Raw genomic sequence first — 22,663 nt, forward strand, 5'->3', positions numbered from 1 at the left:
AAGAACCAATTATCATATTTTTTTACTGGCAAATGAGGTTCCCATAGTGTGGAATTGTGGTTAATGCAGACATGAATCCTCGTAAAAAGGTTTCAGTAGTGTTGTCCCAGAAAAAAGGGGAAAAACCCCCTATTATTATATTTTGGTACTGGCAAAGGAGGTCTAATGATGAATCAGCAAAGCGCTCGGCAAAGTAATCGCAATGCACCCTCCTCAATCACGCGCCCCTAGCCCAGACCTTGCCTCCCGTGGCGTATTCATCTTGAACCTACCCGGCACATGAACTACACACTACACCATACACTACACCATACACTACACTACAATACACTACACCATACACTACACTACAATACACTACACTACAATACACTACACTACAATACACTACTATACACTACACTACTATACACTACACTACTATACACTACACTAATATACACTATACTACTATACACTACTATATACACTACACTATACACTACACTGCTATACACTACACTATACACTACACTACTATACACTACACTATACACTACACTATACACTACACTATACACTACACTATACACTACACTATACACTACACTACTATACACTACTATATACACTACACTACTATACACTACACTATACACTACACTGCTATACACTACACTATACACTACACTACTATACACTACACTATACACTACACTATACACTACACTACTATACACTACTATATACACTATACTACTATACACTACACTATACACTACACTACTATACACTACACTATACACTACACTATACACTACACTACTATACACTACACTATACACTATACTACTATACACTACTATATACACTACACTACTATACACTACACTATACACTATACACTACACTACTATACACTACACTATACACTATACTACTATACACTACTATATACACTACACTACTATACACTACACTATACACTACACTATACACTACACTACTATACACTACACTATACACTATACTACTATACACTACTATATACACTACACTACTATACACTACACTATACACTACACTATACACTACACTACTATACACTACACTACTATACACTACACTATACACTATACTACAATACACTACTATATACACTACACTACTATACACTACACTATACACTACACTATACACTACACTACTATACACTACACTACTATACACTACACTATACACTATACTACTATACACTACTATATACACTACACTACTATACACTACACTATACACTAAACTATAATTTGGGGGGAAGTGTAAATCCTCCGGCCGAACAAAGTGGAGCGTGGCGCTTTTTCGGCAGCGAGCAGCGGGGGGTGGGGGGGGGCGGTGGGGGGGCGGTGGGGGGGCGGTGGGGGGGGGGCGGTGGGGGGGCGGTGGGGGGGGGGCGGTGGGGGGGCGGTGGGGGGGGGCGGTGGGGGGGCGGTGGGGGGGGGGGCGGTGGGGGGGGGGGCGGTGGGGGCGGTGGGGGGGGGGGGCGGTGGGGGGGGGCGGTGGGGGGGGAATTGGGGAAGCCAAAAAACACAACGGCGGCGGGTGGAGCTGTGGTCGGGGCACCGATCAATTTATAAACCAGCCTCACATCCTCATCACTCACACACTTACTAACACACTTACACACACACTCACTCACACACACACTCACACACTCACTCACACACTCACACACTTACTAACACACTTACACACACACTTACACACACTCATACACTCACACACTCACTCACACACACTCACGTACACACACTCACTCACTTACACACACACACTTACACACACTCACTCACACACACTCACACCACACACTCACACGCTCACTAACACACTTACACACACTCACACACTCACTCACACACTCACACACTCACTCACACACAATCACACACAATCACACACTTACACACTCAAACACTCACTCACACACACACTCACTCACACACTCACTCACTCACACACTCACTTTCACACACTCACACACACTCTCACTCACATACACTCACACACACTCACACTCTCATACTCACTTACACACACGCGCACACACACACACACTTACTTACACACACACACACACTCACTCCGGGGGTGGTGGGGGGGGGAAGGTCAATAATACGCGAAACACCGTCTCCCGGCATGGGAACGTGTAATTTCCCACCACCGCCTTCAGCGGCGTTGCCGTGGCGTCAAGAGGTGAACGCAAACGAGCCTCTGGCTCGACGGGGGGGGGGGGGTGGAGCCGTCGATTTGTGCGACGCTGCTGCTGCGAGCGATGTTTAAAGATCGCCCGGCCTTAATCGGCCGCTGCTGCCGCAGTGATTCATTGGGAGCTGTCGGTCGGTAAATGCCAATTAGTGGGTATGATCACGTTTCGTGTTGCTCTTCGGGCGGCGAGATGTTAACTACCTCGCCGGGTGTACAGGAGGTCGTGGGTTCGATCAAGGTCCTGACGACGCCTGCTGTATATTTGGAGTTTGTGTCTATGTCATCATCATCACGGTGGCTAGGAGATGTTAACGACCTCGCCTGGTATACAGGAGGTCATGTGTTCGATCCCGAGCCTTACACCTGCTGTGTATTTGGAGTTTGTGTGTCTCTCTCTCATCATCATCATCACGGTGGCTAGGAGATGTTAACTACCTCGCCTGGTGTACAGGAGGTCGTGGGTTTGATCCCGACCCTGACGCCTGCTGCTGTAGATTTGGAGTTTGCATCTTTCTCTCTCTCTCATCATCATCACGGTGGCTAGGAGATGTTGACTACCTCGCCTGGTACACAGGAGGTCGTGGGTTCGATCAAGGTCCTGACGCCTGCTGCTGTGTATTTGGAGTTTGCGTGTCTCTCTCTCTCTCCATCCCCGTGGTCGCGTTGATGTTTTCCTCCGGGGCTTCCGCTTTTTCCCCTCCCTCCACGTCGAGAATCGATGTCACGCGTTCATCGAGTGTTTGCCCGCCGCTATAAATTTCCACGCGACGACGATGATGATATTTATCATCATCATGATGATATTTATCATCATCATGATGATGATGATGATCATGATCATCATCATCATCATGATAATCATCATCATCATGATCATCATCATCATGAGCCGCGTCCATTGGGCTATCATTTGTGAGAACCACGTGGTCACTTCTGAAAACAATAAAAAAGAGCCACTACTTAGAGACATCGCGTGAAGCATCTTGACTGAAAGCTTTCGCCACTGCAGGGATTCTTATTCTTTGGGTCTTTCGGTAAAATCACGAAGGACAAACACAAATGTACGAAAGACGACGTTTCGATCGCAACACAAGCCAGTCGTCATCGAAAATAAAAAAAATTGTTTTGGTCTCTGTGACTTTACCGAAAGACCCAAGGAATGATATTTGGGTGTGGACCAATCAACTTCAAGGACAGTGCACACATTATCAGAGTTGTGGTTTTTCGTTTGCATTACGACTGCAGGTATTGTGGTCAATGCAAACATGACTCCTTGTAAAAAAGGTGTCAGTTTTGTTGCCAGATAAAAGGGTAAAAAAACAATTATCATATTTTTTACTGGCAAAGGAGGTTCCAATGGTGTAAATGCTTTACCCCGAGCTCTCATACTCTGATGGTGCATTGTCTTTGAGTTGTGCGCCTTTTGGCGTCATCTGGTCCAACACCATGTGAGACTAGGCTCTAAGGAAAGCTGTCTCGGGAGTGGACCAATCAACTTCAAGGACAGTGCATATATCATCAGAGTTATGTTTTTCGTTTGCATTATGACTGCAGGTATTGTGGTCAATGCAAACATGACTCCTTGTAAAAAAAAAGGTGTCATTTTTGTTGCCAGATAAAAGGGTAAAAAAACCAATCATCATATTTTTTCTTCTGGCAAATGAGGTTCCAATGGTGGACCCAAGGAATATCGCGTAAACCGCAGCCCGCGTCGTACGGCCACGTTGACCCGACACGGCACGGTCAGTCGGAAAGGTTCGTCCACCGTTGCGAACTGGACGTGCCAATTCCACGCTGCAGCAGCGCCACAAGCTGCGAGTGTGTGCGTCGCACGGGAACGAGGACGCACTGACGCTTTACCTGACGCTTCACGGCATCTCTAACCGATCGCACGTCAAAAGGCAAAAAAAAAAATCGAATTGCCTACGACCCGCTCGTTCTTTCGGTAAAAAGTCACGTGGAGAGGGAAAAAAACAAGCAAAGAAAACACGACGTTTCGATCGCAACACAAGCGTCCGTCTTCGGGTGAGAAAACGATCCGCTGTTGTGGCTTTATATAGGCACGGGAGGCAGTCATCCAGCAGTGGAGTGGCCCCGTGGGGCAGTACGTGAGGCACTCATCGGGGTACTGCGGTCCCTGTCATCCAGGTACTGCAGTAGCTGTCACTCGGGTCTGTGGAACCTGTGACCCGGGTACTGTGGTTCCTGTCACTCGGGTCTGTGGAACCTGTGACCCGGGTAGTGTGGTTCCTGTCACTCGGGTCTGTGGAACCTGTGACCCGGGTACTGTGGTTCCTGTCACTCGGGTCTGTGGAACCTGTGACCCGGGTACTGTGGTTCCTGTCACTCGGGTCTGTGGAACCTGTGACCCGGGTACTGTGGTTCCTGTCACTCGGGTCTGTGGAACCTGTGACCCGGGTACTGTGGTTCCTGTCACTCGGGTCTGTGGAACCTGTGACCCGGGTACTGTGGTTCCTGTCACTCGGGTCTGTGGAACCTGTGACCCGGGTACTGTGGTTCCTGTCACTCGAGACTGCTGCCGTTGCAAGCTCACGGCCTGCTGACTCTGCTGGCAGGGGGGTCCGTCACATTTGGGGCGACCTCATTTATTGAGTGGGTAGGTGGGTAGGTGGGTAGGTGGGTAGGTGGGTGGGTGAGTGGGTGGGTGAGTGGGGGAGTGGGTAGGTTGGGGAGTGGGTAGGTGGGTTGGTGGGTAGGTGGGTGGGTATGTGGGTAGGTGGGTGGTGGAGTGGTTAGGTGGGTGGGTGGATAGGTGGGTGGGGAGAGTGGGTAGGTAGGTGGGTAGGTGGGGGAATGGGTGGGTGGGTAGGTGGGTGGGTGGGTGAGTGGGGGAGTGGGTAGGTGAGTCGGTGGGTTGGTGAGTAGGTGGGTGGGTATGTGGGTAGGTGGGTGGTGGAGTGGTTAGGTGGGTGGGTGGGTAGGTGGGTGGGAGAGTGGGTAGGTGGGTGGGTAGGAGGGTAGGTGGGTGAGTGGGTAGGTGGGGGAGTGGGTAGATGGTGGAGTGGTTAGGTGGGTGGGTAGGAGGGTAGGTGGGTGGGAGAGTGGGTAGGTGGGTGGTAGGTGGGTAGGTGGGTGGGTAGGTGGGGGGGAGTGGGTAGGTGGGTGGGGGAGTGGGTTACAAGCCCACACTTCAACAAGTAGCAAATCGATACTCGCACTTAGTCGGAGTGGACGAGCGATTATTCGCAATTAGCCGAACTATTAAGAGGCGACTTACGGCATCCACCGCAACCGCAAAGACCCCGGGGGGCGTTGGCGATCTCTCCGTGCCGGGCGCGTGTTGCAGGGAGCGGTGGCGCAGCGGTTAGCGCCGCGCCGCGCCACCGCGCCGCTCACCCGGCGAGCAGAGTTCGATTTCCCGCTCGCGGCCAACACCGGCGACGATTATCCGAACCGGTCCTGGGCTCTCCCCTAGGTCGGCTCGGCCTCGAACGAGTACCCGGTGCGGTGCGTAAAAACCTCGCCGCCGTCGGCGGGGGGTCGGGGGGGGGGGGAGTCGGGGGAGACAAAGGCGGCCGGGCGTGGTTGCTGGCCACTCACCCACCCCCCGCCCCCTCATGAGCCGTGCCAGCCTTCACAGGTGCCGCTCGCTAGCAGCACTTGCCCCCTACAGTCCGTCAAGGCTACAGGGTTGGGACCAGAGGTCGCAAACCGGGTACCCGATACCCGTACCCTACCCGATACCCGGCTACCCGTATGCGACCCTGGTGCGGCCGGGTACGGGTACGGGTAGGCCGCGAGTCACTGGCGAGTCACCGTTTGTCACTCATTTCCCAACGTCTTGTCTCTTCTCACAATTCAAGTTCCTAGAATCAACCCACCCGCGCCTGCAACATGGCTTCATCCCAGAGGTCGCAATCGGGTACCCGATACCCGTACCCTACCCGTACCCGGCCGGGTACGGGTAGGGTACGGGTACGGCCGGGTACGGGTACCCGTTTGCGACTCTGGTGCGGCCGGGTATGGGCACGGGTACGGGTAAGGAATCAAAACCCGTTTGCGACCTCTGGTTGGGACTCTTCGTTTTGGTGGCTTCGAGGTGCTGAGTGGTGGGCTCAGCGGCTCTGAGCCTACCCCACGGTGACCCCAACCGGGGTCTCTGGGTGATCCCACTGGGGTCTCTGGGTGACCCCCACGGGGTCTCTGGGTGACCCCCACGGGGTCTCTGGGTGACCCCCACGGGGTCTCTGGGTGATCCCCACGGGGTCTCTGGGTGATCCCCACTGGGGTCTCTGGGTGATCCCCACGGGGTCTCTGGGTGATCCCCACGGGGTCTCTGGGTGACCCCCACGGGGTCTCTGGGTGACCCCCACGGGGTCTCTGGGTGATCCCCACGGGGTCTCTGGGTGATCCCCACGGGGTCTCTGGGTGATCCCCACTGGGGTCTCTGGGTGATCCCCACGGGGTCTCTGGGTGATCCCCACTGGGGTCTCTGGGTGATCCCCACTGGGGTCTCTGGGTGACCCCCACGGGGTCTCTGGGTGACCCCCACGGGGTCTCTGGGTGATCCCCCCCGGGGTCTCTGGGTGATCCCCACGGGGTCTCTGGGTGATCCCCACTGGGGTCTCTGGGTGACCCCCACGGGGTCTCTGGGTGACCCCCCCGGGGTCTCTGGGTGATCCCCACGGGGTCTCTGGGTGACCCCCACGGGGTCTCTGGGTGATCCCCACGGGGTCTCTGGGTGATCCCCACTGGGGTCTCTGGGTGACCCCCCCGGGGTCTCTGGGTGATCCCCACGGGGTCTCTGGGTGACCCCCACGGGGTCTCTGGGTGATCCCCACGGGGTCTCTGGGTGATCCCCACTGGGGTCTCTGGGTGATCCCCACGGGGTCTCTGGGTGATCCCCACTGGGGTCTCTGGGTGACCCCCACGGGGTCTCTGGGTGATCCCCACGGGGTCTCTGGGTGATCCCACTGGGGTCTCTGGGTGACCCCCACTGGGGTCTCTGGGTGATCCCCACGGGGTCTCTGGGTGATCCCCACTGGGGTCTCTGGGTGACCCCCACTGGGTCTCTGGGTGACCCCCACGGGGTCTCTGGGGAGACAAAGGCGGCCGGGCGTGGTTGCTGCCCAAACCCCACCCTCTCGTGCACCACAGGGTGCCGCTCACTGACAGCGCTTGCTCCCAGCGGCCTGTTGCAGGCTACACGGCGGAGGCGCGTGGAGGGTTCTTTGTCTTTATGGAGGTGCACCCAGCCTGGCGCAAGCGCCGTCACCGCCACTTGCCGGCAGTCGCTGTCGTGGATTCGCTCGCCAGGTCAAGCAGCGGTGGTGGGAGGGGGGGGGGGGTCGGTCAAGCCCAGCTACGAGCAGCTCTCCGGCGGAACTGAGCGGTCGATGTCCGCTTACGGCCGGCGCGAAATAAAAATAACGACGACGACGATTACATTTGTAAAGCGGCCCTTCATCGAGGATCTCGAAGCGCTGCAAACACAGCAGCAGCATATTCTTAGGTTCTTTCGGTAAAGTGACGTAGGTAAAAAAATGTATATTAATAAAAGTAAAATAAAAATATGTTTACTTTTATTAATTTTAATTTTTTACCTACGTGACTTTACCGAAAGAACCTAAGAATATGAATCCTTGCAGTCACGAAAGCTTCAAATCTAGAATTAACAGCAGCAGCAGCGGCGGCGGTGGTGGTGGTGGGTGGCGGTGGTGGCAGTCACTCTCCGCATGACCAACAAACACACGTGTCACAAGCCACCTGGAAATAATCACCAGGATTGCAGTGGTGGTGGTGGGTGGTGGGTGGTGGGTGGTGGGTGGTGGTGGTGGGTGGTGGTGGTGGGTGGTGGTGGTGGTAGGTGGTGGTAGGTGGTGGGTGGTGGTGGGTGGTGGTGGGTGGTGGTGGTGGGTGGTGGTGGTGGGTGGTGGTGGTGGTAGTGGGTGGTGGTGGGTGGTGGTAGTGGGTGGTGGTGGTGGGTGGTGGTGGTGGGTGGTGGGTGGTGGGTGGTGGGTGGTGGTGGTGGGTGGTGGTGGTGGGTGGTGGTGGTGGTAGGTGGTGGTAGGTGGTGGGTGGTGGGTGGTGGTGGGTGGTGGTGGTGGTAGTGGGTGGTGGTGGGTGGTGGTAGTGGGTGGTGGTGGTGGGTGGTGGTGGTGGGTGGTGGGTGGTGGGTGGTGGGTGGTGGTGGTGGGTGGTGGTGGTGGGTGGTGGTGGTGGTAGGTGGTGGTAGGTGGTGGGTGGTGGGTGGTGGTGGGTGGTGGTGGTGGGTGGTGGTGGTGGGTGGGTGGTGGTGGTGGGTGGTGGTGGGTGGGTGGTGGTGGTAGTGGGTGGTGGTGGGTGGTGGTGGGTGGTGGTGGTGGGTGGTAGTGGGTGGTGGTGGTGGGTGGTGGTGGTGGGTGGGTGGTGGCGGTGGGTGGTGGCGGTGGGTGGTGGTGGTGGGTGGTGGTGGGTGGTGGTGGTAGTGGGTGGTAGTGGGTGGTGGGTGGTGGTGGTGGGTGGTGGTGGGTGGTGGTGGTGGGTGGTAGTGGGTGGTGGTGGTGGGTGGTGGTGGTGGGTGGGTGGTGGTGGTGGGTGGTGGTGGGTGGGTGGTGGTGGTGGGTGGTGGTGGGTGGTGGTGGTAGTGGGTGGTGGTGGTGGTAGTGAGTGGTGGTGGGTGGGTGGTGGTGGTGGGTGGTGGTGGGTGGGTGGTGGTGGTGGGTGGTGGGTGGTGGTAGTGAGTGGTGGTGGTGGGTGGTGGGTGGTGGTGGGTGTTGGTGGGTGGTGGTGGTGGGTGGTAGTGGGTGGTGGTGGTGGGTGGTGGTGGTGGGTGGGTGGTGGTGGTGGGTGGTGGTGGGTGGTAGTGGGTGGTGGGTGGTGGTGGTGGGTGGTGGTGGTGGGTGGTGGTGGGTGGTGGTGGTGGGTGGTAGTGGGTGGTGGTGGTGGGTGGTGGTGGTGGGTGGGTGGTGGTGGTGGGTGGTGGTGGGTGGTAGTGGGTGGTGGGTGGTGGTGGTGGGTGGTGGTGGGTGGTGGTGGTGGGTGGTAGTGGGTGGTGGTGGTGGGTGGTGGTGGTGGGTGGGTGGTGGTGGTGGGTGGTGGTGGGTGGGTGGTGGTGGTGGGTGGTGGTGGGTGGTGGTGGTGGGTGGTAGTGGGTGGTGGGTGGTGGTGGTGGGTGGTGGTGGGTGGTGGTGGTGGGTGGTAGTGGGTGGTGGTGGTGGGTGGTGGTGGGTGGGTGGTGGTGGTGGGTGGTGGTGGGTGGTGGTGGTAGTGGGTGGTGGTGGTGGTAGTGAGTGGTGGTGGGTGGTGGTGGTGGGTGGTGGTGGTGGGTGGTAGTGGGTGGTGGTGGGTGGTGGGTGGTGGTAGTGAGTGGTGGTGGTGGGTGGTGGTGGTGGTGGGTGGGTGGTAGTGAGTGGTGGTGGGTGGTGGTGGTGGGTGGTGGTGGTGGGTGGTAGTGGGTGGTGGTGGGTGGGTGGTGGTGGTAGTGAGTGGTGGTGGTGGTAGTGAGTGGTGGTGGGTGGTGGTGGGTGGGTGGTGGTGGTGGGTGGTAGTGGGTGGTGGTGGTGGTGGGTGGTGGTGGGTGGTGGTGGTAGTGGGTGGTAGTGGGTGGTGGTGGTGGGTGGGTGGTGGTGGGTGGTGGTGGTAGTGGGTGGTGGTGGGTGTTGGTGGTGGTGGGTGGTGGTGGTAGTGGGTGGTGGTGGGTGTTGGTGGTGGTGGGTGGTGGTGGTAGTGGGTGGTAGTGGGTGGTGGTGGTGGTAGTGGGTGGTGGTGGGTGGTGGTGGTGGGTGGTGGTGGGTGGTGGGTGGTGGTGGGTGGTGGTAGTGGGTGGTGGTGGGTGGTGGTGGTGGGAGATGGGGAGAGAGACAAAGGCGGTCCTGGGCAGTGGCTGGAGGTGCTTTGCAAGCAATCCTCACGCCCCATGATGGAGGTTTTCAAGGTGAGATGGCTTGAGTGTGAATGTGTCGCTAAACCCGCCACCACCCGCACAGCCGGACACAAATCTGTGGCTGTCTCCTGATGATGCTGGAGCCGTTGTGGTAATTACTGGCGAAAGGTCACGCTACTCGAATTGTAAATGTTGCAGTGGGTTTACTCTCCAGCACACAGCCAGTACTGTAATAGTTTACTACACTATACACTACAATTGTAAATGTTGCAGTGGGTTTACTCTCCAGCACACAGCCAGTTAGTACTGAACTAGTATACTACACTATACATTACACTATACACTACACTACACACTGCACTACACACTACACTATACACTACAATTGTAAATGTTGTAGTGGGTTTACTTTCTAACACACAACCAGTTAGTACTGAACTAGTATACTACACTATACACTACACTATACACTACACTATACACTACACTATACACTACACTATACTACACTATACACTACAATTGTAAATGTTGCAGTGGGTTTACTCTCCAGCACACAGCCAGTTAGTACTGAACTAGTGTACTACACTACACACTGCACTATACACTACACTATACACTACACTATACACTACACTATACACTACACTACACTTGTAAATGTTGTAGTGGGTTTACTTTCTAACACACAACCAGTTAGTACTGAACTAGTATACTACACTATACACTACACTATTCACTACACTATACACTACACTATACACTACACACTACACTATACTACACTATACACTACAATTGTAAATGTTGTAGTGGGTTTACTCTCCACCACACAACCGGTGTGTGCTGAACTATACACTACACTATACACTGCACTATACACTACACTCTACACTACACTATACACTACACTTGTTCATGTTGTAGTGGGTTTACTCTCCACCACACAACCGGTGTGTGTGCTCTGCTAGTAACTAACCGGCACGTTCCGTGTCTACGTGACACAACCCTTACCAATTGGCTGCGTGGTCGCGTGGTGGCGGGTTTAACGACACAACATTGATATTTTACGGGATCCAGCTCCCCCCCCCAAAAAAAAAACAACCCACCCTCTCACGGATAACATTTGTGGCGAAAGCCTGCTGCTGCTGCTGCTGCTTCTACTGCTGCTACTGCTGCTGCTACTGCTGCTACTACTGCTGCTGCTGCTGCTACGGTGTTAAATTCTCAACTGGTAGCGCCATCCCAACAAAGGGTCAGAGGAGACACGGCAAATTATTTGTCACCGCTCGCCAGATGTTGCAAACGGGTTTTGATTCCTTACCCGTACCCGGCCGCACCAGGGTCGCAAACGGGTACCCGTACCCGGCCGTACCCGTACCCTATCCGATACCCGGCCGGGTACGGGTAGGGTACGGGTATCGCGTACCAGATTGCGACCTCTGGGATGAAGCCATGTTGCAGGCGCGGGTGGGTTGATTTTAGGAACTTGAATTGTGAGAAGAGACAAGACGTTGGGAAATGAGTGACAAACGGTGACTCACCAGTGACTCACGGCCTACCCGTACCCGTACCCGGCTGCACCAGGGTCGCAAACGGGTACCCGTACCCGGCCGGGTACGGGTAGCCGGGTATCGGGTAGGGTACGGGTATCGGGTACCCGGTTGCGACCTCTGCCGCTCGCTGTCAATAACCACAAACGCCACTTTCCTCTAACGCCCCCCCCCCGCCCCAATATATATCCGGCTTCAGAAAAGTAAAATAGATAAAAGCAGAATGAAGGTTGTGTGGTTTTTTTTTTCTATGGAGGGGGTGGGTTGGGTTGGGTTGGGTAGGGGGTGGGTCAGATGTCGAGATGGTGGTAAACGCAGATGTTTGTGTCGTTTGACCCTCCACCACCCGGCCCGGACAGATTTAGTCAGAACGTGGTCCCGATTAAAGTTCACGCGTGTCGGAGCGTATCATCAACAAGTCTAGATTTGAAGCTTTCGTGACTGCAAGGATTCATATTCTTAGGTTTTTTTCGGTAAAGTCACGTAGGTAAAAAATTTAAAATTAATTAAAGTAAAATAAAAATTAAAATAAAAATCACGACGTTTCGGAGGCAACACAAGCTTCCGTCTTCAGGTGGAACCGTCACAGCACGATTGCTGTATCAAGTAAAAAATAAAAATAAAATAAAAATCACGACGTTTCGGAGGCATCACAAGCCTCCGTCTTCAGGTGGAACCGTCACAGCACGATTGCTGTATCAAGTAAAAAATTTAAATAAATAAAAATAAAATAAAAATCACGACGTTTCGGAGGCAACACAAGCTTCCGTCTTCAGGTGGAACCGTCACAGCACGATTGCTGTATCAAGTAAAAAATTAAAATAAATAAAAATAAAATAAAAATCACGACGTTTCGGAGGCAACACAAGCTTCCGTCTTCAGGTGGAACAGTCACAGCACGATAGCTGTATCGCTTGATATATAAAACAATAAAAAAACATAGCTGTATCACTTGATACAGCTATCATGCTGTGACTGTTCCATCTGAAGACGGAAGCTTGTGTTGCTGCCGAAACGTCGTGATTTTTATTTTATTTTACTTTTATTAATTTTAATTTTTTACCTACGTGACTTTACCGAAAAAAACCTAAAAATATCATCAACAATTCGAGTGTCCGATGACGCTGTTTGTTGTTGTTGTGGTTGTTGTTGTTGTTGCTGCACCACAACAACCACAACAACCAGCTTCATTACGCGACTCGCACAGAATTGTGCAAAAATCATCATCATCATCATCCTCGTCGTCATCCTTCCTGCCTGCGGGTTTGCTCTTTAAAATAAAATCGCCACGCGGTGCTCAGGAACCCCCCCACGGGAAAGATCGTGTTCCGTTTTGCCTTTCGCGCGACAAATATCACCTATAACAAGAGACCGGCAGAACGCGGAGGAGTGTTCTGTGGGTCTTTCGGTAAAGAAACGTCGATGGGTTGGAATGAATAAAAAATGAATGAACAGAAAACTACAACGATTCCATCACAACACGATCGATCGTCGATCTGATAACGATCGCGTGTGTTGCGATCGAAACGTCGTAGTTTTTTGATCATTTGATTTTTTTTATTCATTTGGACCCAAAGATCATTAATTCCTGCTTCGCGTTCAAGGAGTCCTCGCTGGAGGATTTCTCTCCCCAAAACTCTGTGACTGTCGCCTGATGATGATGCTGATGATGCTGATGATGATGCTGATGATGATGCTGATGATGATGCTGATGATGATGATGCTGATGATGATGCTGATGATGCTGCTGATGATGCTGCTGATGATGCTGCTGATGATGCTGCTGATGATGATGATGCTGATGATGATGCTGATGATGATGCTGATGATGATACTGATACTGATGATGATGCTGATGATGATGATACTGATACTGATGATGATGATACTGATGATGATGCTGATGATGATGATACTGATACTGATGATGATGCTGATGATGATGCTGATGATGATGCTGATGATGATGCTGATGATGATGCTGATGATGATGCTGATGATGATGCTGATACTGATACTGATGATGATGATGCTGATGATGCTGCTGATGATGATGCTGATGATGATGCTGATGATGCTGATGCTGATGATGATGCTGATGATGATGCTGATGGTTGTTGTTGTTGTTGATCACCGGGCGGGCAAGTCCAATTGCAAATGTTGTTGGTGGGGTTTTTCCACTCTCCCAACACGCACGGCACACAATAGGTGAGCGTGCGCGCTACACAAGCAACGTGACCCCCCCCCCACACACCACCGTTGTGTTACTAACCCGCTCGGTGCTCGGGTTAGTGTGTGCGTTTTACGACTCAACATTTTAAAATGTACGCGACCTCACCCATCACCACCATCACCCCCCCCCACTCCACCCGCCTCTCTGTTACAGGCGCCGATGATGCAGGCGAAAGGGTTTTGTGTTAAGACGCAAACGCCCCCAGACGCAAACCTGAAGCCAACCCTAATACTACAGCTTCTCGCGATCAGAATAATACGGGAAAAATTTCGAGCCAGTATCAAAATTTAACAATATAGGTGTGGCTTTTGTTGTTGGTTGTTGTTGTTATTACCCTATCTGGCGAATTAAGACAGTCGTGCTAAGACGTTAAAACACCAAAGAATGTTTTTGTCAACGAATACTGATATTGCATTAATTGCACGCGTTATTCACAATGAACACGCGAACACAAACACGGCAACATCGGGGCAGTTTTCGCTCGGCGTGTAACCTGTATCAACATATGACAATACATTTGGACCCTTTCTGGCGATTAAAACACTTAGAAAGCCGTCCCTGGTGTGGCCCAATCGGTTTCCAAGACGATGGCTAATATATATTTATTACATTATCAGAGCACGGGTTTGTTGTTGGTGTTGTTGTTTTGTTTGATTGCATTCTCAGCGCAAGTAGCGGGCGTGTGTTTCATGCAGACGCCAGGAATCAATGTGGTTTCTGTTCGTCGTTTGAACATCTTATAACGCAACTGTTTCGATGCCACGAAGGCTAAAAAAATGTTGACTTAAAGCTTTCGTGAGTGCAGGAATTCATATTGTTTAGGGTCTTCCGGCAGATAGATTCTTTCATAGATATTTGAACAGAATATAACCATTCTAGATTTGAAGCTTTCGTGACCGCAAGGATTCATACTCTAAGGTTCTTTCGGTAAAGTCACGTAGGAATTTTTTTTTTAGTAAAAATAAAAGCATAATAAATTTTGTTATTTTATTTTATTATTTTATTTTATTATTATTATTTTACCTACGTGACTTTACCGAAAGAACCTAAGAGTACAATATAACCACCCTGTTGTCACAATCAGAATGGTTACGCTGCGGGAGAAATCCGATGCGCTATAAAGCTCTTTGGTTGTGTGTTTTCTCCCCCCCCCCACCCACACACACGTGTCCATGGGGGGGAGGGGGGGTCAGAACAGCACAACAAGCGATGCAAACAACAACAACAACAACCCCACGACAGCAGCGAGAAGTTCTAGGGGGGAAGGTAAAAACCCCCAAAAATCGCGCTTGAACGTGATAATCTATTACATCTTTTTTGTGTTGGTGGGTGGAGGTGGGTGAGTGGCTGGGTGAGTGAGTGGCTGGGTAGGTGAGTGGCTGGGTGGGTGGCTGGGTGAGTGAGTGGCTGGGTGGGTGGCTGAGTGGCTGGGTGGGTGGGTGGCTGAGTGGCTGGGTGGGTGGGTGGCTGGCTGGGTGAGTGAGTGAGTGGCTGGGTGGGTCAGTGGCTGGGTGGCTGGTTGATTGAGTGGATGGGTGAGTGGCTGGATGAGTGGCTGGGTGGGTGAGTGGTTGGGTGGGTGAGTGGCTGGGTGGGTGAGTGGCTGGGTGGGTGAGTGACTGGGTGGGTGAGTGGCTGGGTAGGTGAGTGGCTGGATGAGTGGCTGGGTGGGTGAGTGGGTGGCTGGGTGTGTGAGTGGCTGGGTGTGTGAGTGGCTGGGTGGGTGAGTGGGTGGCTGGGTGGGTGAGTGGGTGGCTGGGTGGGTGAGTGGGTGGCTGGATGAGTGGCTGGGTGGATGAGTGGCTGGGTGCGTGAGTGGCTGGGTGGGTGAATGAGTGGCTGGGTGAGTGAGTGGCTGGGTGAGTGAGTGGCTGGGTGGGTGAGTGGCTGGCTGAGTGAGTGGCTGGGTGGGTGAGTGGGTGGCTGAGTGGATGGGTGGGTGAGTGCCTGAATGGGTGAGTGGGTGGCTGGGTGAGTGGCTGGGTGAGTGGCTGGGTGGGTGAGTGGCTGGGTGGGTGAGTGGCTGCGTGGGTGAGTGGCTGCGTGGGTGAGTGGCTGCGTGGGTGAGTGGCTGCGTGGGTGAGTGGCTGCGTGGGTGAGTGGCTGGGTGGGTGAGTGGCTGCGTGGGTGAGTGGCTGCGTGGGTGAGTGGCTGGGTGGGTGAGTGGCTGGCTGAGTGGCTGGGTGGGTGAGTGGCTGGCTGAGTGGCTGGGTGGGTGAGTGGCTGGCTGAGTGGATGGGTGGGTGAGTGCCTGAATGGGTGAGTGGCTGGGTGGGTGAGTGGCTGGGTGGGTGAGTGGCTGGGTGAGTGGCTGGGTGAGTGGCTGGGTGCGTGGGTGGGTGAGTGGCTGAGTGGCTGGGTGGGTGAGTGAGTGGCTGTGTGGGTGAGTCGCTGGGTGGGTGAGTGCTGTGTCTCGCTCACCAGATGAAATCGGTGCAGTGGCTGCAGAAGGTAGGCTGCTTGAAGAACCTGGCGATGAACTTGTGGTTTTTCACCTCGTAGACGTTCTTCTGCTTCAGGGCTCCCTTGCGCGCGAAGCGATTTGGATTTTCAAAGAATTCGTCCATCGTATCAGCCATGATGATGGCGATGGTCGGGGTTGGTTGTTTGGTGGTGGTGGTGGTGCTCTTCGCGTTCGCCTCTCTCTCTCGCTGGCGAAGGCTACCGACAACCTACTTGCTGTACCTTCTTACGCCGCGCCTGCACGCCCGTGGCTTCCTGTGTGTGCAGGTGGCCCGACTAACAGCACACTCTGCCCGACCAGGCTGTTAAAACAGGCGAGAATGGGCAAGTCCCTCCGTCTTTGTGGCGGTTATTTAATTTTAGACAGGTCGATAGCGAGACGCTGTGTGTGTGTGTCTGTCTGTGTCTCTCTGTGTGTCTCTCTCTGTGTGTGTCTCTGTGTGTGTCTCTCTGTGTCTCTCTGTGTCTCTATGTGTGTCTCTGTGTCTCTCTCTGTCACTCTGTGTCTCTCTCTGTGTCTCTCTCTCTCTCTGTGTGGCTGTGTGTGTGTGGCCGATTCGATTATCGCCACCCAACCCCCACCACCACCGCCACGAATGCTTAAAGCTCTTGTCCGACGTTCCGCAACTTGCCCACGCCGAGTCGTGCTCAACGCGGAAGCTCGGAGCGAGTGCGGCAAAGTCCGGCGTCTGGCGCGGCGGTTGTAAAGCGGCACGGGTGTGCAAAGTGTGGCGCTGGTGGTGGCGGTGTGTGTGTGTGGAGACGTAATATAAGAGACCACACACACGGAAAGAAAACGTACCAATGAACCTGCCTCTCTCTCTCTCTCACTCTTTCCCCCACCCACCCACCCCCTCAATCTCTTTAACTGCGGCAGGCGAGAGGAAAAAAAAGAGACCGTCCAACAACCGCACGGAAAAAACAAAAATAGTGCCCCCGTCTCTCCGTGCCTCCTCGATCTGTCTCTCTGTGTGTGGCTCAATCTCTGTGTTGTGTCTCTCTCTCTGTCTCTCTCTGTGGCTCAATCTCTGTGTGTCTCTCTCTCTGTCTCTCTGTGTGGCTCAATCTCTGTGGCTCTCTCTGTGTCTCTCTGTGTGGCTCAATCACTGTCTCTATCGGTCTCTCTCTGTCTCTCAGGCTGTCTCTGTGTGTGGCTCAATCTCTGTGTGTGTCTCTCTCTCAGTCTGTCTCTCTGTGTGGCTCAGTCTGTCTCTCTGTGTGGCTCTCTCTGTCTCTCGGTATCTCTCTCGGTATCTCTCTCTGTCTCTCAGTCTGTCTCTCTGTGTGTGGCTCAATCTCTGTGACTGTCTCTGTCTGTCTCTCTCTCTGTGGCTCGATCTGTCTCTCTCTCTTGCCGTGTGACTCGATCCGTCTCTCGATCCGTCTCCCGGTCTCGCGCGCTCCCCTCCCCCCCCCGTCCGTTGCGTGTCAACCAGGGCGAGGGCGCGCTGCTAAACCTCTCTGGAGCGTAAAGACGACGAGGAGAAACCATTCGCTGATTCTCCAGCGATGGACAGAGAGAGAGAGGAGAGGGGGGGGGTGTGGATGGTTGGCCCAACCCAACAACGTCCACACACGAGCACGGCACACGCAGGGAAACACCACCACCACCAACCACCTAAACAACCACCCACCACCCACTACCACTACCCACCACCACCTCGAGTTCCCCGTACGGCGATTCGCTGCAATGAGCGAGAGGGAAGGGAGGAGGAGGAGGAGGGGGGGGAGTTGCTGCACGGAACGGCTGAGATCGCGCAGAGGACGAATGGCGGGAGGGGGATGGAGGATGCGGGAGGAGGATGAGGAGGGGCGAGAGATTCTTTTTTCCGTTTGCCTCGGCCAATTGCGGTGGTGGGAGGAAGGGGATGTTCGTGGTGGGTGGGTGTGCGAGTTGACGTGGGGAGGAGGGGCGTGGTGGGGGTGTTGGTGGGTGGGGGTGTTGGTGGTGGGGGTGTTGGTGGGTGGGGGTGTTGGTGGGTGGGGGTGTTGGTGGGTGGGTGGGAGTAACGTGGAGAGGAGGGGCGTGTGGGAGTGTTGGTGGGTGGGGGTGGTAGTGGGTGTGTGTTGACGTGGGGAGGAGGGGCGTGGTAGTGGTGTTGGTGGGTGGGGGTGGCGGTGGTAGTGGGTGGGGGTGGTGGTGGGTGGGGGTGTTGGTGGGTGTGGTGGGTGGGAGTCGACGTGGGTAGGAGAGGCGTGTGGGAGTGTTGGTGGATGGGAGTTGACGTGGGGAGGAGGGGCGTGGTAGTGGGGGTGGTGGGTGGGGGTGGTGGTGGGTGTGGGGGTGGTGGGTGGGGGTGTTGGTGGGTGGGGGTGTTGGTGGGTGGGTGGGAGTGACGTGGGGAGGAGGGGCGTGTGGGAGTGTTGGTGGGTGGGGGTGGTAGTGGGTGTGTGTTGACGTGGGGAGGAGGGGCGTGGTAGTGGGGGTGGTGGGTGGGGGTGGTGGTGGGTGTGGGGGTGGTGGGTGGGGGTGTTGGTGGGTGGGGGTGTTGGTGGGTGGGTGGGAGTGACGTGGAGAGGAGGGGCGTGTGGGAGTGTTGGTGGGTGGGGGTGGTAGTGGGTGTGTGTTGACGTGGGGAGGAGGGGCGTGGTAGTGGGGGTGGTGGGTGGGGGTGGTGGTGGGTGTGGGGGTGGTGGGTGGGGGTGTTGGTGGGTGGGTGGGAGTGACGTGGGGAGGAGGGGCGTGTGGGAGTGTTGGTGGGTGGGGGTGGTAGTGGGTGTGTGTTGACGTGGGGAGGAGGGGCGTGGTAGTGGGGGTGGTGGGTGGGGGTGGGGGTGTTGGTGGGTGGGGGTGTTGGTGGGTGGGGGATGTGGGTGGGTGTGAGTTGACGTGGGGAGGAGGGGCGTGTTAGTGGTGTTGGTGGGTGGGGGTGGTGGTGGGTGGGAGTGTTGGTGGGTGGGTGGAAGTTGACGTGGGGAGGAGGGGCGTGGTAGTGGTGTTGGTGGGTGGGGGTGGTGGTGGGTGGGAGTGTTGGTGGGTGGGTGGGAGTTGACGTGGGGAGGAGGGGCGTGGTAGTGGAGGTGGTGGGTGGGGGTGGTGGGTGGGTGTGTGTTGACGTGGGTAGGAGGGGCGTGTGGGAGTGTTGGTGGGTGGGGGTGGTGGGTGGGTGGGGGTGTTGGTGGGTGGGGGGTGGTGGTGATGCGGTTGTGAGTTGACGTGTGAGGAGTAGGATCAGGCGTGCCATGTGTGTGTGTGGGGTTCATACTCAGAGCCAAATTGCAAGCGCCCTGTGGTTGGTGGTGGTGCTGGTGGCGGGCAGTACGTGCAGCACTGAGTGGGGAGGATGCGATGTCGGTGTGAGGGTGATTCCGATGGGAGTTCACGTGTGGAGGGAGGAGCAGGAGGGAGGGATGGCAATGGGAGGTGGGTGGGTGGTGGTGGTGGTGGGTGGTGGTGGTGGTGCTCATGCCGAGATGAGAACGCGCACGTGGTTGAAGCGTGGAGCCGCGGTGTGCACCGGGCGATGAAATAATTTGGTGGAACGAAAGCGTTCGGCTGAGACAAGCGGATGTCTGAATTTGGGCATCATCAAAATACGTAAACGCAAATCGTCGTCGTCATCATCGTGATGATCGGCCATGATCTGTCCACTGCTAGACGAAGCCAATCACATTCAGTGATGAGCACGAACGCTGGAACGGTCGGTTTAAAAACAAAAACAACAGCAGATCTTCTTGGTTCTTTCGGCAAAGTCACGTAGAAGGGAAAAAATAAAATAATAAAAATAAAACATAATAAAATAATTCTCACGACGTTTCGGCCACAACGCAAGCAGCCGTCCTCAGGTTGAAGAACAGAGCTGTTGGAAAGACATCGTCTGACGCTGTCTTTCCGACGATTTCAGACGCTGTCTTTCCGACAGCCCTGTTCTTCAACTGAGGACGGCTGCTTGCGTTGTGGCCGAAACGTCGTGAGAATTGTATTTTATTATGTTTTATTTTTATTATTTTATTATTTCCCTTCTACGTGACTTTACCGAAAGAACCAAGAACATGAATCCCTGCAGTCACGAGAAAGCTTTAAATAACTGGTCAATACTGAAAAACAGAGGTCGCAAACGGGTTTTGATTCCTTACCCGTACCCGGCCGCACCAGGGTCGCAAACGGGTACCCGTACCCAGCCGGGTACGGGTATCGGGTAGGGTACGGGTATCGGGTACCCGGTTGCGACCTTTGCTGAAAAATAGCTACACAGGGACTCCTCTGCTTACGAACAAGTTACGTTCCGTTCGGGTCCAGAGGGTCTGTTCGTAAGTCAATTTGTTCGCAAGTCCAAATTTACTTCGACTATCATGGAGAGCGGCGAAATGCGTCTTTGATGGGCTATTAGGGTTGTTTATTTATCGCTCGACTACGCCTGTAATTGACGGATTACTCGTGTCTGCAGAACTCGTTTAGCTTGCATTGTAAGGGTGGGACACCTATTGGCGGATTTATGAATTGCAAATACGTATTATGACCAGTACAGGATATTCATAGAAATTATTCAACACGTTTGGCAATAACACTCTTCCTTCGAGATCCACCCATAGATTCACACGGAGACACGTAGACACACACAGACTCACAGAGAGACTCATAGACTTACACAGAGACCCATAGACTCACACAGAGACCCATAGACTGACACAGAGACCTATAGACTCACACAGACTCACAGAGAGGCTCATAGACTTACACAGAGACCCATAGACTCACAGAGAGGCTCATAGACTTACACAGAGACCCATAGACTCACACAGAGACCCATAGACTCACACAGAGACCTATAGACTCACACAGACACACAGAGAGGCTCATAGACTTACACAGAAACCCATAGACTCACACAGAGACCCATAGACTGACACAGAGACCTATAGACTCACACAGACTCACAGAGAGGCTCATAGACTTACACAGAGACCCATAGACTCACACAGAGACCCATAGACTGACACAGAGACCTATAGACTCACACAGACACACAGAGAGGCTCATAGACTTGCACAGAGACCCATAGACTCACACAGAGACCTATAGACTCACACAGAGAACCAACCCCTAATCAGTGCCCGACCTTTTTACAGACCAATTCAGACCGTGTTGGTCACCCCGTGCCTCTTATACATCTCAAAGTTCATCCTACAAAGTTCCAATCACAAGGGATAAACACATAGAGACAAAAGTTTCGCTTCTGCCCCGTGTTGAAACGGTTGTACGTCGTATGGACATGAAAACTCAATTTCCCTGCACAAGAATACGGCACAAACCGTATGGGTTTAAAGCAATGCAGGTCCGTTCCCCCAATCTCATTATATTCAATTAGCACTCGCAATATATACACATACATGTAAAAAAAACGTGTTCCCTAAATACATTCATCGCGTTATACGTCCGATTGGAGGCATGAAAGCAACACGCGGCTCTCGGAGAAGAGACTGGAGTTAACACATTTTGTTTTTAAGGACAGAGGAGATTCGTCGGTCTGTTAATTGGCGGTGCGTGAAAGCACGATGTTTTTGTATTGTTGGTTCTTTCGGTAAAGCGACGAAGATAGAAAATAAAAATAAATTAAAAATTTCTCATAAATAATTTAAAAAATAATAAATTGAAAATATTTTTTTATAAAATAGAAAATAAATAGAAAATATTTTTTATTTTCTTTTTCTTTTATTTTCTATCGACGTTACTTTACCGACAGAACCACGAATATGAATTCCTTGCGATCACGAAAGTTTTAAGTCACAATGTTTTGTTTTAATGAAGCGTGCCTATAGCGCCACCCAGTGACGGAGCGGGCAAACCGCAATGATTGGTCAATCAGCCGACTCCACTAACCAGAGTTCTTAGGTTTTTTCGGTAAAGTCACGTAGGTAAAAAATTAAATTAATAAAAATAAAATAAAATCACGACGTTTCGGATAGCTGTATCAAGTGAGATACAGCAATCGTGCTGTGACTGTTCCACCTGAAGACGGAAGCTTGTGTTGCCTCCGAAACGTCGTGATTTTATTTTATTTTAATTTTACTTTTATTAATTTAAATTTTTTACCTACGTGACATTACCGAAAAAAACTAAGAATATGAATCCTTGCAGTCACGAAGGCTTCAAATCTAGAATCCACACCAGAGGTCGCAAACGGGTTTTGATTCCTTACCCGTACCCGGCCGCACCAGGGTCGCAAATGGGTACCCGTACCCGGCCGTACCCGTACCCTACCCGTACACTTTTTGGGGGGGGGGGCTCAATAACGCATTGATTTTTTGCACGGCAAGTGAGCTGTGACGTCACATCTGTCACGTGACCCGCGCACGTGGTAGGCGTAACGCGTCGTAGTGTAGCGGGTAGCGCCACGCCGCGCT

General features: G+C 53.4%; 1 protein-coding gene across 2 annotated transcripts in view; it reads right to left on the reverse strand.

Moving 5' to 3' along the window:
• Positions 1 to 17,150, reverse strand: part of LOC144950593 (protein kinase C alpha type-like) — a 280,255-nt gene extending 263,105 nt beyond the window's left edge. For both annotated transcript variants that reach the window (XM_078880745.1, XM_078880744.1), the window contains exon 1: positions 16,277 to 17,150. In XM_078880745.1, coding sequence (XP_078736871.1) covers positions 16,277 to 16,434 — 158 coding nt within the window. In that variant the 5' untranslated portion in view covers positions 16,435 to 17,150. The remainder of the gene's footprint in view (positions 1 to 16,276) is intronic.
• Positions 17,151 to 22,663: the final 5,513 nt, after the last annotated feature.

The sequence above is a fragment of the Lampetra fluviatilis genome, chromosome 58 (genome assembly GCF_964198595.1).
Source record: "Lampetra fluviatilis chromosome 58, kcLamFluv1.1, whole genome shotgun sequence".
Lineage (NCBI taxonomy): Eukaryota > Metazoa > Chordata > Hyperoartia > Petromyzontiformes > Petromyzontidae > Lampetra > Lampetra fluviatilis.